The 16,218-nt window shown below is 34.6% G+C and overlaps 1 protein-coding gene across 3 annotated transcripts; it reads right to left on the reverse strand.

The window, feature by feature from the left end:
- Positions 1 to 4,009: 4,009 nt before the first annotated feature.
- Positions 4,010 to 7,367, reverse strand: LOC115711931 (pto-interacting protein 1). 3 transcript variants are annotated; one of them, XM_030640162.2, is made up of 8 exons: positions 7,109 to 7,367; positions 6,408 to 6,521; positions 5,922 to 6,172; positions 5,701 to 5,827; positions 5,262 to 5,535; positions 4,724 to 4,856; positions 4,511 to 4,597; positions 4,010 to 4,398 (listed from the first exon to the last, which is right to left on the reverse strand). In XM_030640162.2, the coding sequence occupies exons 2-8, from the start codon at positions 6,490 to 6,492 to the stop codon at positions 4,261 to 4,263; spliced, it is 1,095 nt and encodes a 364-aa protein (XP_030496022.1). In that variant the 5' UTR covers positions 6,493 to 6,521; positions 7,109 to 7,367; the 3' UTR covers positions 4,010 to 4,260. The 3 variants fall into 3 exon arrangements, with proteins under 3 accessions (XP_030496022.1, XP_030496164.1, XP_030496089.1); XM_030640304.2 differs by having other exon boundaries at positions 6,408 to 6,514; positions 7,109 to 7,324; XM_030640229.2 differs by having other exon boundaries at positions 6,408 to 6,517; positions 7,109 to 7,324.
- Between the last annotated feature and the right edge of the window lie 8,851 nt (positions 7,368 to 16,218).

Below are 16,218 nucleotides of genomic sequence, written 5' to 3' on the forward strand. Positions count from 1 at the left end.
CATTTTTACCTTTTTTTTAAACACAGTACTAATTTTGTCCCTGTCAATTTAAAATACTATCCACGTGACTCTCTTAGGTCAGAGTATTTTGAGTACAATATGTATGTTTCAATTAAATATAAATTAGAGATAAATATGATTAATTGATAAATAAAAGAGATATCTTTTAATTTACCCCAAAAATTACACCAAATATGATTTTTTTTTTATAACTTTTTTTAAAAGATATGGCAGTTTTTTTAAAAAGTTTAGAGCATGTTTGGTATTGTTTCCTGTTTTTTGTTTTAAAAAATTATTTTTAGAAATGAGAACAAAAAATAGTTTTTGAAGTTTTTAAAACACAAGTCACGTTTGGTTAGTGATTTTTAAAAACAATATTGATCAAAAGTGAATTGGTTTTTAAAACAGAAAACAACATTTTGTTGTTTTCAAAATTCTTGTTTTTTGTAACTTTGTTTTCTGAAAACTGTTTTTAAAAAACAAGGCCAAACAAGCCAAATTGTTTTTAAAAATAATTTTCTGTTTTTAAAAACAAAAAACAGTTTTTTAGTTATGATGCCAAACATGCACTTAGCTACTCTTTATGACATATTTTGATTTTTAAGTTTTTTTTAGGCTAATTAGTAATTTTTTCCCCTGAACTTTGACATGTACTAAATCGTGCCCCCTGAACTTTTTTGGCCGTTAAAAATTCCCCTCGAACTATTGAGATTGTTAAATTTAAGGACTTTTGTCTAATTTTAGTAAAAAATTATAACATGAATGAAAGTTCAAGTGGCATGATTTAGTACTTATCAAAGTTTGAGGGGCATGATTTGGTAGATATCAAAGTCTGGGGAGCATGGTTTAGTACTAAACAATTACTGAAACAGTAAAATTGAATTAAATTAGACAAAAGTCCTTAAATTTAACAATCTCAATAGTTAGAGGGGAATTTTTAACGGCCAAAAAAGTTTAGGAGTACGATTTACTACATGTTAAAGTTCAAGAGAAAAAATTACTAATTAGCTTTTTTTTATGGTATTTGTAATTCTATAGATTTGTAAGCTTGATTTTAAAATCTCATATTTGATGTTTAAATAAATCATTTAAAAAAATTAGAAATGTCAAAGATATTTTTCCTTCTTCTCTTGTATTTAGCTGTGCCACTCTCTTTGTAGCTCCACCTACCCACCTCCGTCAGCTTCTGATTCGAAGTTCTTCGTCTATGTCGTCAGTCTGGAGGTCTCTTTCAGACACTCAATTGATATAATCTTAGGTGATTTTGAGTCTCTGTTTGGTGAGTGTGATGATGAGTCGGTCTGCGACTGATTCATGGTCACATTTTGGATCTCTAAAATTACAGATCTATATATATACATATATATTGTACATATATACATGAAAGAAAAAGTATATATATTAGTGTGAAAGAGATTGGCTAAGATTATTTCAAGCTTTAGGGGGTTGAGTAGGTGTGTGACTATGAGATTATGGAAGCAACTTGAAACTTTGGATTAGGAATGGGCTAGGTGTGTTTGCCAAATCTAGAATGAAGGAAGAACTTACAGAAGGATAAAACTGAGATGGAGAAGAAGAATAAAAAAAAAATTGGTTTTCAATATACGTGAATTTATTTGTTTTTAATTTAGTATATAAATAGGTGAGAAGTGACAGATTTCTTTTAAGTTTAATTTAAATGTGTACTTTTAGCCAATGACATTGAGTCTTCAAAGCAATAAATTTATGAATGACAATAGCAAGATAATAATTATGAGCAATATGAACATAGAGAATTTTATAGAAATTTAACTCCGTGATTATAGTAATAGCCTACTCCCCTTTTTTGTTGTATTACTTTCAAGATTATCAAGATCACAAGGAACCAATCAAGTGAGTTTCTTAACAACCTCGATGAAAGCTTGCAAATATTTTGGCAGCATAAGCACTCTCTCAAAAGTCTGAAATCAGATCCCTAAACAATGGAATGGCTCCACTATTTATAGAGAAGATACAATGAATATTGTTGCTTAAAATGATGAGAAAAGAAATAGGAAACTACATTAATTTCTAGAATCTCTCAGTTGTGCGAAACCAATCCACAAACATCGGGATTTAAACATACTATAAATGAGGAGATATTTAAGGAAAATATCTTTGAGAATCTAAATACAATGGGTCCTTCTGGGCGGAGGATTACATACAAGAGTTGTTTGGATGTTGCTTACTGAAGGCTTAGACCTAATCAGTTTTGAGGATAAGCCCTCATGAACGGAACATTAAGGAAGCACACTCTGTCCATGTCTTAAAATGCTCTCCGCGTGTCACTTTGCTCAATGTCACGTCACCCTGTGCAAAAATTAGGATAACATTTACCCCCAAATCTGTGTGGGAACAACTCATGCGTGGACTTATTCGGTCTGCTAGTTGCTCGGATGGGTGACACATACTTAACTCTAAGTGTTGTCCCTGATCATACATGACTCTATGTGAGATTAAGAGTTTCTTACCATCACCAACACTAAGTGTTTCAATTTCATTATAAGCCATCTGAGATTTAAGAGTTCCATTGCCAAATGTGACATGAGTAGTGGCTCTAGTATCAGCATACCAGGTATTGTCATCTCCAAAATCTTGAACAAGAGTAGTGGAATACGCTTGAGGATCATAGTCGAACTCCAACTACGTTAGATAGCACGATTTGGGGGCTTCTCTAGTTTGGAAGTTGTCCAGTTCTTGACAAAGTGGTAATGATAAATAGGAGCAGTGTGACTAATACGCAGACAAACTTGACAAACAACTCGTGGTTGATTGAATCAAGATGGACCCTTGCCACGACTTGTGAATTGTTGAGAAGCATCAGTTGTTGGGAGTCTAGAGTTGGCATATGGTTGAACACCTCTAGCTCTTCCATTTCCAAATGCGATTTACTTGCATTTTGACATAGAGATCGATCATTGAATGGTGATGTTCCAATCGACTTTCATGCGAGAAAAGTAGGGACTATACTTCTTCAATGGACAAAGCATCACTTCTTGAAGTGATACCAGAGACAACCAAGCTAAATTTTGGGCCAAGACTATTTAACAGCTACATAACTAAATCTTAATCATTAACAGGGGAGCCTGCGAAACAAAAAGCATTAGAGAGATGGATTGGACCTTATCAACGTATTCTGAGATGGAGAGGTTGCCTTTTTGCACATTGGAGAATTGACCCTTGAGTTGGAGGCGACAAGTTTTGGTTTAACTAGAAAATTTTTGTTGCAATGCACGCCAAATAGTAAAAGAAGTAGTTGGCAAATGAGGCAAGCAAACTTTCCGACATGGATGATCGTAACCAAGACAGCAAGGGCTGATCTTTGCGCCGCTATTGTTAGTATCCAGGATTCGGTGCACCATTAACTAGCTACTGCGGAGGAGAGGGACGCCAATAAACAGGATTTCATCAAGGTCGTGTCTGATGACTGTAAGGACTACCTGCGATTTCTAAGAGAAAATTCAGACGATTCAGAATAATGGTGAGGGATTTCGAGAAAGGATTTCATTGTGGCTGTGTAGAGACAGCAGAAGCAAAGGCATTCGACATTGGTGTAGAAGCAAGGACAAGTTTGGAGGTTGAAGAAGGCATGAACGTGAGTTAAAAGACAATTGATACCATGTAGGAACTCAAAAAGAAAAAAAAAAAGCTAACAGAGAATTAGCTTAGCAAAAGCTAACTCAACTATTAGACTTAACCTTTTTATTTATAGACAAATCAGTATTAAGATTACAAGGCTTTTTAACCGAACAAAATAAAGACTAACCTTAAACAACCTAACTAACTAATTCAAATAACAATTAAACTAATTACTTATTTGGGTGTTAACACTCCGAACTTTTAGTTTCTTATCAATATTGCAGTATTAAGTAACAATAGTTTTGCTGACTTATCTTTTTATTATTATTATTTTGCTTCTTTAATTTATTGTATCAACAAAACTACTCTTAAGAAATTAAAAGTTTAGGGGAGTAATTTGTCAAAAAAAAAATTGAGGACTAATTTACCAACACTTATATAATAAAAAGTTTGGGAATAAACAAAAAAGAAAAGGTAGAAAAAAGAATGACACTATAATAACAAATTGACACTGACTGAAAAATACCCCTTGGGATTATGAACAAATCAAATATTTGTAAATAATGGAATCATGTGCAACATAATCCAGCAATACTCCAAGACCTTTAAGAAATACTTTTTTTTTCCCGGTTATATTTATAATACTCGCATGCAGGCAGGTTATTAAGACGTGGCCGATGGTGCTTCACCGGCAGGTCCGGTTCGGGCGTTTAAAAGTGGTTGTAGGGCTTTAACAACAATGCTCATGTTCGGGCGGAAATCCGCTTCATATTGAACACACAATGCAGCAACAGCAGCCATCTGTATTAACATCATCATCAACTATTAGATATTTGATTCTTATGCATGGAAACAAAAGCTATGTTTCTTTGTCATCAATGTATTAGTTTTCAAAAGCTAAGTAGGCAAATACCTTGGCGACTGCCTTCGGAGGGTAGTCTCCCCCGAGTCTTGCATCGATGCATTGTTTAACTTTGTCTTCACTAAGTTTAGGTGTAGCCTAAAATATCAAGGGCATAGTCAGCTCAGTTGCATAGATAGATATAACTAAACATAGTTCTTAAAAGTTCAGAAAATTAAAAGAAATCATGAAGCAGAATTTGCAGAAAAGAGATTGATTTTGTACCCATGTCACTAGACTCTGTTGTCCACGTGGTAATGTATGATCAACAGGCTTTCTCCCAGTCAGAAGTTCAAGCAGGACAACCCCAAAACTGTAAACATCACTCTTTGCATTCAGCTGTCCAGTCATTGCGTATCTGCCAACCATAATATTTTTTTTTTCACCTTAGTGATTAGATTAGAGATATATCTGAAATTTACAACCTTTAGAATTGTCAGTAATTAAAGACGCTTTGTGTATCTCATCACCCACGTACACTACAAACATGTACCATAGTTCTTACAGAACTTTGGATGCTCAAACATGATCAAATATGTAAATCTTATGAGAAACAAATTATGAGTTATATGCACCTACAGACAGACACGACTATATGAATTTGTATATATTCAAATGTAAGATAATTACACGCGCACACAAATATATGTATAGTTGTATATATACTAGTATGCATACGCATCAAAACATACAGATACGTGCGTGTCTGCAATTGTAAAGACATTTATAAGAACTTAAGAGGAAGAATCCATAAAGGGCTTACTCAGGGGCATGATAACCAAAAGTTCCAAGAACACGAGTGGAGTGAAGACGTGCTGCCATATCTGGAGCTTGATTAGACAAATCAAAGTCGGCAATCTTAGCAACATCATCATCAAATATTAGTACATTGCTAGACTTGATGTCTCGGTGGATGATATGAGGGTCTGCCTTTTCATGCAAATATTCAAGCCCTTTTGCAGCCCCCACGGCAATTTTCACTCGTTGTGCCCATGTCAGAACAGGACCAGGCTGTGCCCCTTTAACACCTTTCCTTCCTACATGGACACGCAATAAAGATAAAAAAACCTTTCTGAAATTTGGAGAATCCAGAATTCCCATTTGACCATATTGCAATCAATTTAAGGTTGGTACTCTCATTAAAAGTGAGTGAAACTCCAATCAAGATTATACATTATTTAACTTGAAAGCTGTCAACATACCATGTAGAATGTCATGAAGAGATCCATTAGATGCAAACTCATAGGCAAGAATACGTGAATTTCCATCGATACAGTACCCCAGCAATTGAACAAAATTATCATGTTTCAGCCTTGAAACCATAGAGACCTGTAAATTTAAGCATTAATATACAAAATGAGTTCAAATCTACAAGCTTATGCAACGGAAATTCAAAGAAACAAACAAGAATCTGTTGCTAAACCTGGGCTAAGAATTCTTCGTCTGGTTGCTTGCTAGCATCTAGTTTCTTGATTGCTGCAGCTTCCCCACTTTTAAGTGTTCCATAGTATACTCTTCCATATGATCCCTCTCCAATCAAAGAGTTAGTTCCAAAATTATCCGTGATTTCCTTAAGTTCATCTGCTAATAAAGCGGGAACTTCAATGGGCTGAACCTTCACTGCTTGAGAACCCTTGGGCACAGTTTCTGAGGCATGGTAACCCCCATCATTTCCTACATCAAGAAACTAAACTCAGTCCAGTAATGATAAAATCATTGAAAATGAGAGAAATTGAGGCATGAAGAACACCAAATAAGGTTAAACAATATATTCCAAGCAAACGGGTGCGTGTAAAAGAGGAACACCATTGTAATGAAGAAAATAAAATAGAAAATTATCCAAGTCGGCCTGACTAAACAAATTCTCACTGCGAAAAGGCATGCATAGTACATTGGAAGAAGGGAATACCTGCTGAACTGCGAGTCGGGTATGCACCTCCACTTTCAGCTGGTTTATGCATATCATCATCTTCACAACAGCTGAAGCAACTCATGATTCTTTAATCTCGATTACAGCTGCTTGCTTCCAAAAAAAAAAATCCAAATTAATCCAATAGGTCATTTCACATATAAATGCGGAAAACTGATGACAAGCTCAAGTGTTTCGACTAAAATGCAAAGCTAATATATTTGAGAGAGGAAAAAAGAAAAATCAACTCAAATTTCCCTTTCTTCTCCAAACTCTCTCATCTGGGCTTAAATTCTAAGTTTATTACAAAGCAAAACCAACTTTTCATTCCGTTTGCTTAATCCGTAAACTTAATACTACTCTCATAGAACAGTGGGGTATTCGATTTGGATCGCACCTCAGGAAAATATGACAAATTATTAGCAATTTTATTTTAACTTTTTCTGTTTTTAAAAAATTTTCAAGCAATAATTCATTAAAAGTCTTGAGTATTCTCTTTCCAAAAATCATTTAAAATTCTACTACAGACTTCAGCTACGAGTCAGCTTTTTCAGATAATAAAGAAATAAATAAATAACAAAATACAGAAAAACAAAAATCCGATGAGATCGCTCCAGCTGACCAGAATTTTGACGATCTAAAACACTTACGGCACGATTAATAACCAGATAAAAGTTTGAAAAGGCAAAGAGAGAGCATACCAGAGTATCAGAAGCTGAAGCAGAAACCAGTGGTCGATGGCAAGCACGGTGGAGGTAGAGATCTGAGGTTGAAGGAGGGCGAAGGATAAGGCGAATATAGGGGTGCGTAGGATAAAAAGAAAGCGCCGGAGAAGCGAGACAGGAAGAAAGAAGAAGTAAAAGGATGGTGTTGAGGCTTGACTTTGTGTTCACTAAACAGTCCTCTCTTAGGTGAATGGATTGGATTATTAATTAATCTTTAATTAATTAAATAATAAATTAACAAATAAAAAATACAATACTATTATTATTATTATTATATTAGACGCGGTTGAAGATTCACAGCTAGCTAACCCAGCTTGACCAGCCAGCCACCACTACTACGACCGCCACTTCTTAATAAAAAAATAGAAAAAGAAATATCAGGTGGATGACGTGTTAAAATTTGATTGGTTGGATATGCTGACTGCTCGTCTCCACTTCACCAAGGTGTAACGTCCCCGGTCGTCGCGTACGTCTTAATTAATTTTTCTTTTTTTAAAGAGTTAAAAATACTTTATTACCGCTACTGCACAATCTTTTTAAGTACAAATTACGGTGATTACGCCCGAATCTAACGGATGCAGTCTGAAATTAATTTAAAAAATTAGAAAGACAAAATAATAGTAATTAGAAAGAGAAACAGAATCAGTTTTTTCACTGATGAAAACGACAAGAGATAACAGTTGTGAGAGGTGTCGTTTTCCTAAATGGGTATACTGTACGTATGTATAATGGAGGTTTACTTTTTACCGATAATGCCCAAAAAAACAAAATAAACGACAATGCAACGCAACAAAATTAGAAAGCAATTTTACTTTTTTTAAGAGAGTACTTTTTAATATTATAAGGGTCATTTTTATAATGAATTTACAAGCGAATTAAGCGTGTGATAAAATAAAGGGTAAAAATAAAAGTAGGAAGGTGTTTGTTGTGGACTATTATTATAAAGTTGTGTAAAAGAGAGTGTTAACAGTTTCTTTGATATTTCTTTTCTTCTATTAAAGATATATTTTCTTTTGTTTGCTGAGATTCTTCCATTAAATATTTGATTAATTATTCCCCACGTTTCTAATTTACTAAAGTCTTCTTCATTTCTTTCCATTTTGTTTTGGTCAGGTTTGAAACAGGTCTCAGTCTCACAACTCACAAGACTGTTTAGATATTACAATTAGTTTGATTTCGAGATACATGTATATTAGAGTAAATATCATTTAAGTAAATTGAAATCAATCACGTTCTCAAAAAAAAAAAAAAGAAAGAAATCAATCACGTTTGTTGTTTGGAATTCATGAATTAACTTTGAAAAATAAATTGAAGAGATGTGTAAATAAAATCTGACGCAAAACATAGTAATTTTTTGCGTTTGCTGTATATACGCCAGTTAACGGAACTGACGCTAAAACTATATATATCGGTTAGGAACTAATGGTAAATGAGAATTTTGTAGTAGTGGATCCTTTTAGATGGCTTTGGAAGATGCAATGGTGTCAAAGCTTTATTTTTTAGTGGCTCTCCATCTTGAATAACTTCTTCAAGGGAAAATTTCTTTATCAATTTCTTGCTATTTGGAAATGGTTACTCCTTTACCAGATGAGGATTCATGTCTCCAATTGCTAAACACTCCCCTATTGCATCCGAAGAACAAATGGAGTAAAAGGCATTGAACGTTACTTGCTCATCTTGAGCTCTGATGGTGAGGTCTTATTTTTCAACATCAATCAAGATTCTTCCCATCACTAGAAATGGTCTCCCCAAGATGATTGGAACTTCTCTATCTTCCTCATAATCCAGAATAAACATAGGCATCAAGTTAATGCTCATTTTTAAGTCAACTAGTTACAAAGTTAAAGTGGTTAGTTATCAAACATGTGAACATTGACTCACGGTAAAAAATTTCCTTTGGCGTGCTTCTAATGATTGTCTTCCAACGTGCCTAAATCTAGTTATCAAACATGTGAACATTGACTCACGGTGCCCTGTGTGTAAGTCACACGCTGAAACGGTTGTTCATGCTCTCATCTCTTGCCCGTTTGCTCACTCTTGTTGGATAAAGCTCGGTCCACGTTATGTTCCGGATGTGTTGTCTTCCTTTGGTAGTTGGCTTGACAAACTGTTCCGTACTCTAGAAGACGACCAAGTGAGTTATGTTGCTATGGTGTGTTGGGCATTATGGAATGCCCGTAACAATACAGTTTGGAAGGATAAAAGTTCTACGGTAAGCGCAGTTCTTGCGTCGGCAAAAACTACTCTTGATCATTGGAAAAAAGCTCAAGATAACATCTGTTTGTCTTCTATGTTCTTTGATAACAAAGGAGACGGTGCTGAGCTATGGACTAAACCAGATAATAATCACATCAAGATTAATGTCGATGCTGCTCTTTTCCCGCAAGAACACTCTTATGGTTATGGTATTGTTGCCCGTGATAGCACTGGACACCTCATAGAAGCTAAAACTGGGTATTTTGAAGGCAATCTTGAAGCTTCGACAGTTGAGGCATTAAGCATCAAAGAGGCTCTCAGCTGGATTAAAAGCAAGAATTGGCAAAATGTTGAGATCGAATCTGATAGTATGATCTCTGTCCAAGGCATCCGTGGAAATCAAGTGATAAGCTCTCTTTTCGGGTTAATCTTACATGATTGCCAAATTTTACTTTCCTCTTTGCCTTCCGTGAGTTTACGTTTTATTAGACGATCAGCAAATCGAGTTGCCCATGTTGTTGCACGGCACTCTCGTTTTCTCTCTGGTCGTAGTATTTTTGAGTATAATGTATGGTCTGATCTTGAATCTCTTTTGTACTCTGAATACTTATAATTCAATGAAGTAGCTATTTCATTATAAAAAAAAAAAGTGGTTAGTTTTGCCTCCCCAATACCCAACTTCTTGAAGATAAACATAGACATCAAGTTAATGCTTATTCCTAAGTCACAAAGAGCTCTCCCAATATCATGTCCTCCAATAGAAATTGGAATGGTGAACTATTGGGATCTTTTAAATTTGGAGGGATCTTGTTAGTGAAAATGGCACTTGAATGTTAAGTTAAACCAATTGTTTCAAACTCGCCAAGTCTTTTTTTCTTTGTCAAATTTTTTTTCAAAAATTTCACATAAGTGGGCATATATTCTAAAACTTTTGCCAAAGGAATATTAATGTGGAGTTGCTTCAAAACATTCAAAAGTCTCTTGAATTGAACATCTTGCTTTTGTTTTTGAAATCACTATGGGTATGGAGGTGAGAATTGATGTGAGGCAGATGTTGTAGCATTCTGGACAGAGGTTAGTTTCGGTAAGCTTGAAATGTTTGCATTTTCTTTGACTTTCTTGTTGTTTTGGATTAAAGAGGGCTCACCAAAATTTGTTTTCATTATCTCCAACTCCTTGCCGCTTCTCAAATTGATAACTTTACATCTTCTATTCCTCAACTTAGTAGCAAGCTGCCTAATTTAGTTCTCCAAATTTCAAAAAAATTCATCTTGGCATTGAATGAGAGCATCAACCTTCATCATATAATCCTTCAATATGCCTTCTAAAGCATTAGATTGCATAGAAGAGCTACTAAGGTCAGCCCTTTGAGAATTCCAAGAATAATTAGGAGGTTGCTTCCATGTTTAATTGTAATAAGGTGAGAACTGATTATTCCTATTTTGATTACCATGTAGCAAATAGATGTCGGATTAGAAGGACAATTATTAAACATATGGCCATCACCGTAATAAACACAAGTAACCTCCACTAGCTTACCCATAGGTAGACAAACCATTGTGTTATGACATGTGGATAATAATCCTGAACATTAAAAGAAGTTATTGAATACAACAGATATCTAGCCTTAGGATAAGCGGTAATAAACAGATACCTGTCTCGCACTATGTCCCAAAGACAGCATTGAGAAAACACAGTACTGTGAGGTGGCGATATTTTGAGATCATTACGGAAGCTAACTAGGATGACAGAATAATATAAAGACTGAATTTGTATTGCTGGAAAGGGTAAATAACGAGTTTTTAAGAGCTTGTAACTCATTGACCCACATACTTGTGAGTATGTTAAAAGATTAAGAAAAATAAGTTGGGAGCGACCACACTTGGAATTCCTAAAAGACTAATACAACAATTGTCGTAAAAGGCAGTAGCAAGGATAAACATATTCACCAACACCTCGCGGAACGCGATCAACTATTCCTAAATACCGTTGAAAGATGCGAGCCATAGTTGGAATATGTTACCTCGACAAGAACAGACTATTTCCTAATAAGAACAAAAAGCAGTTATCAATAATTATTTTATTTTATCCACATGTTATAAATATAAAATGTGAGGATTGGCCAAGTTTCATGAGCGGTTACCTAGATAAGATTAAAAGAGAAATAATTGTCTTCCCTACAAAACATATAAATAGGGACAAAACCTAGGGGAAAATAATCGATCATTTTGGGAAGGAATGAACTAGTGAGATTGAGTGAATATTCAGAGAAATCCTCTTATAATCTAAACACATTGTAAGGAAATACTCAGAAATAATATTAACTCGTGGAGTATGTAGATTTTAACTACAAAACTACGTAAAAGTTCTTAGTGTTTCATATATATATATATTTATTAATTATAAACAATTAATTTTTATTTAAAAGGCTTCATTTATTGTTAATGAAAATCTGAGTTAATAGTTTGGTGCTTTCATTAAAGGCATTTGTAAAAAAAAGACTCGAAACACATCTCCCCCTATTTAAACCAAACAATTTCGTCATGGAAAATAATCAACCTAATGAACCAGTTGTGGAAGAAGAGACAACATGTTGATTGGGAAAAGAACCCCATGGAGAACAAACTCAGACAGACCAAACCAAGGAAGGGGACCTACTAAGAGGAACCCCGAGAGAAGTGACCTTAGGAAAGAAGTTCCTGAGAGAAGAGAATTTGATGCATATGACCCCACGAGATACGTTTCTATTATGGAGTTAGATGATTGACAACTCCGTCGGAGGCTTGCAAAGTCCAACCGAAGAAATGAGGAGTTGGAACAGGCCATGGATGCATCCAGAGCAACTCAAAACAATGCACCACCATTACATGAAGAGCAACCTGTCCAGCGACCACGAGGAAGACCTCGTGGTTCACTAACCAGAAGGGCACAAGGACCCAATGTCAAAGAACAGGAGCCAAATAATCCCACTTGCCCCCAGGAGCAATAACTATGGGAGACAAGGGACATTCCTATTGATTTGCTAGAGGATCCGTTCAGAAAATATCAAGATGGAGAGTATGGGAAGCTTTCAGGGTATGATTCGGATGATGACCCAGAACCTTTCCACCTTGATATATTGAATTTGTAATTTCTAAAAGAATTTAAAAACCCTCATGTTGCGCAATACGACAGGACCACATACTCTGTTGCACGTTTAAATAACTTCAACACAATAATACGAGCAAATAATGTGTCCAATAACTTGCATTGCATATTGTTCCCTACATCCCTAACAAGGGCAGCAAGTAGTTGGTTTGATAGGGAGGCATTGTCTTTGACGAATATCAAGCAACAACCTAAGGAATCCCTAAAGGCTTTTATGAGTTGCTTTAGCAAAATAGCAGCAAAGGTGAAAAACCTGAATGATAGTATACAATTAACAATGCTCCATGCTAGAATAACTACTAACTTGTCTACTATGGGAGGCGAGTTATGGAATGATTTGCAAGGGCACCCAGTTAAATCAATAAATGAATTTAATGACATGTCACTTATATATATTCTAAAGGAAGAAGCTAGGTCTAAACTAAATGTATTAAAAGATGGCTTGGGGAATAAAATAAACTCAAGTAATGTAAAAATGAACGTCGCAAACACGAGGAAGAGCCATGAGCCACATGGGAAGAGAAAGGATGAATTCAAGGAATCATCCAAAGATAAAAAGAAGAAAAAAATATGAAAAGTGTTGGGATTTTATGCTCTAAATAAAATCCATTTCAATATAATCAAACTTACTAATTAATAGAAGATCAGAAATCATTTTATGTTGCATGGTTCAGATGATTTCTTTCATGATTATATTATTAATGTATAAATTCTATTAAATCAAGACCACATAGTTATTCATGATTAAAGTGTTGTCTACACAGTGGAATGTAATCATGATTATGTATTTCACAGTTTAAGTCCCATGATTAATTTGTCAGTACACTGGATTTATACTGACATGATAATCAACAATAAAGTTTACTTACACCTTGGATAAGTGTTATATCCTTTTTAGGGCATTGGCAAAATATTCTAGTATCGGATGTATGGAGTATACGGACTGGACCGATATTGACATTGGATAAGATATCATAAATTTATTGTTATATCTTTATAAGTCAATATCACTTAGGTGATCTTAGTGTTGGAATATATTTTACCAGGACCTAGATTTACTAACAAGTATATTTTTAACATCCTAAATATGAACTTCTAAAACGATGAAAATTAAACATATAAAAGGTATGGGAAACCTTACATTGGTTGCAACGGAATCAAATGACTCCTTCCGCTCAGATCTTTAACCCTTGTATCCTTTCTATCGCAAGTATAATCAAGATCTGAGCCTGAAACTCCTTTAGTTGTTTGGATTCTTTACAGTCTTACACACTATGATTGAGGACTAATTTGCTATGGGTGGGCATGCACTCAATCATTAAAGCTTGAATTTTAATGGTGAAGAAGACTATTGAATTTCAAATCAGAAGAGAGAAAAGAAGAAGAAGAAGAAGTCTCAAGCTCTCTAGTTGTCTGACAAGAAGAAAACAGGTCAAGAGTCATTAGTTGCGTTTTGAGACCATTCTTTCCTTTTTATACTAATTCACTTCGGGTTAGGATTGAATTATTTGAAATAAAAAATGATAAATAATAGCAAAAAATAGGAGTTAGTGGCCGGCCTTATGTGGGTCCATCACTAGTTAGATTTTTGCTATTTTTTCTCAACCATTTATCTATTTTTCACAAATACCATTTTTTACAATTTCAATCCTATATATGCCAAAACTATTTATTTAATAATTAAATTAATTATCAAATAAAATTGTCATTTATATTATTTATTAATTAGACTCTACAAAGTCTCTTAATTAACAAATAAACCCTAAAATCCTATTTCTTCACAATCAAGCCATAACTTAGTAAAAATTCATAGACTAGACATAGTCTAATTTTAGAATTAAAATCAATTATTTGAGTCTTACAAGCAGTTTGTCTCAACTAGTATGGGGACCATGGGCCTATACAACCGAGCTTCTAATAAGCAGATCTAGAATTTACCAAGTAAATTCTCTAACTTATCAATTCCTCCTTACACCACTATAGATTTGGAATTGCACTCTCAATTATATAGAACACTCTATATGTTCCATGATATAGATAGGCTATGAGTTATCCATTTGTTATAATCCTAATAATCAATGATCCTCTATAGATGATTTACATTGAGTAGGGACAAAATTACTGTTACACCCTTCAATGTATTTTATCCTTAAAACACTTAGCTTCCTATAAATGATATTTCAGTGAACTAATATAATCACTAAAATGAGCGCTCAATCATTTATCTCTATTAAGCAAAGGTCGAAGGAAATCATCATTTCACTTCTATGTCCGAATAGAAGCTATAGATTTCGTATCTATGATTAGCGTTCACACTCAATTGAACTACCATGTCCTTAATCTATATGTCACAAGAAGATACATTAGTCGACTTTAACGAAGAGATTGAAGAACACAAATAATACAATTGAACTAGAACATAACCATCTCAGGATTAAAATCATTTGATCTAAGATCAACTAGGTGCTATTAAATTGAATAGATATTACGGTAAGTTTATTATATATAATCCAAGTTCAATATCGGTCCCTTCCGATGCATACTCTATACATCCAACCCAAGCTTACTTTAACCAATGCCCTGGAAAAGACATAACACTTATCAAAGGTGCAAGTAAACTATATTGTAGATTATCCTATTAGTTAAATCCTGTGTACTGATAAATCATAGGAATACTTTCCACTGTGTGGATAACACAATAAACAAGAATATCAGCGTGATAAGGGTTTGGATGAATTTATAAATCAAATAAATAAATAAATGATCACATGAACCAAATAACACATTGAACAACTAATGGAATTAAATCTTTTTTATTGATAATTGAATAGAAAAAATTACATTGAAATAGAGTTTTATTTAGGGCACAAAGCCCAACACTTTGGTCAATAGATCTTAATCCTGAGATGGTTAGGTTTTAGCTTGAATGTATGATTTTTGTTCTTTGAGTTATTCGTTAAAGCTGACCAATTAGATCAGCCTAATACTTACATATTGGGAACATGGTAGTGCAATTGAGTGAGAGCGCTAATCATAGATATGGAGTCTATAGCTTCTATAATTATTAGAAGTGAAACGATAATTTCCTTCAAGCTTGGCTTAACGCAGTAAATGATTGAGGCCTCATTTCAGTAATTAAAAAAGTGTCCCTCAAACTATCCTTTACAATTGATATCACCTTTATATAGGGTTTCATCGAGGACTCTCTTGGAGTTTAAAATCTCTTTACCTAAGATGCACCTTCCCCTAACTATAGCCGAGTTAGGCTTAAAATATAAAATGATAAGAAAATTATATTTCAAAATAAATATCTAAGAAAATGGTATTGAAAATATCTTTAATGCACATATCCTAGGTTATTTTCATCACAAGGAGCACATCTCGAGATCATGATGCTAATGAGTTGTGAGAAGCACGTGCTGAGGTAAGGAGCATCTTAGCTTAGGGTCGAGATGATGCACTAATAGTGTGCATCTCGGGCCAAGATGGTGCTTGTTGGTGAGCTTCGAGATGTTGCTTGGTGAGGCTCTTCCCAACTAGGGCCGAGATGATATGTTGGAGTTATCATCTCGGTTTAGGTCGAAGTAGCATGTTGGGTTTGCCATCTTGATTTGGGTTGAGATGATGACTTGGTGTTGTCATCTTGGCTAGGGTCGAGATGATGTCCTAGTATTGTGATCTCAGCCTGGGCCAAGATGAGGCCTTTGGAGGTGGTGATCTCGGCTAGGGCCAAGATAATTCCT

Source organism: Cannabis sativa, unplaced genomic scaffold, assembly GCF_029168945.1.
Source record: "Cannabis sativa cultivar Pink pepper isolate KNU-18-1 unplaced genomic scaffold, ASM2916894v1 Contig3, whole genome shotgun sequence".
Lineage (NCBI taxonomy): Eukaryota > Viridiplantae > Streptophyta > Magnoliopsida > Rosales > Cannabaceae > Cannabis > Cannabis sativa.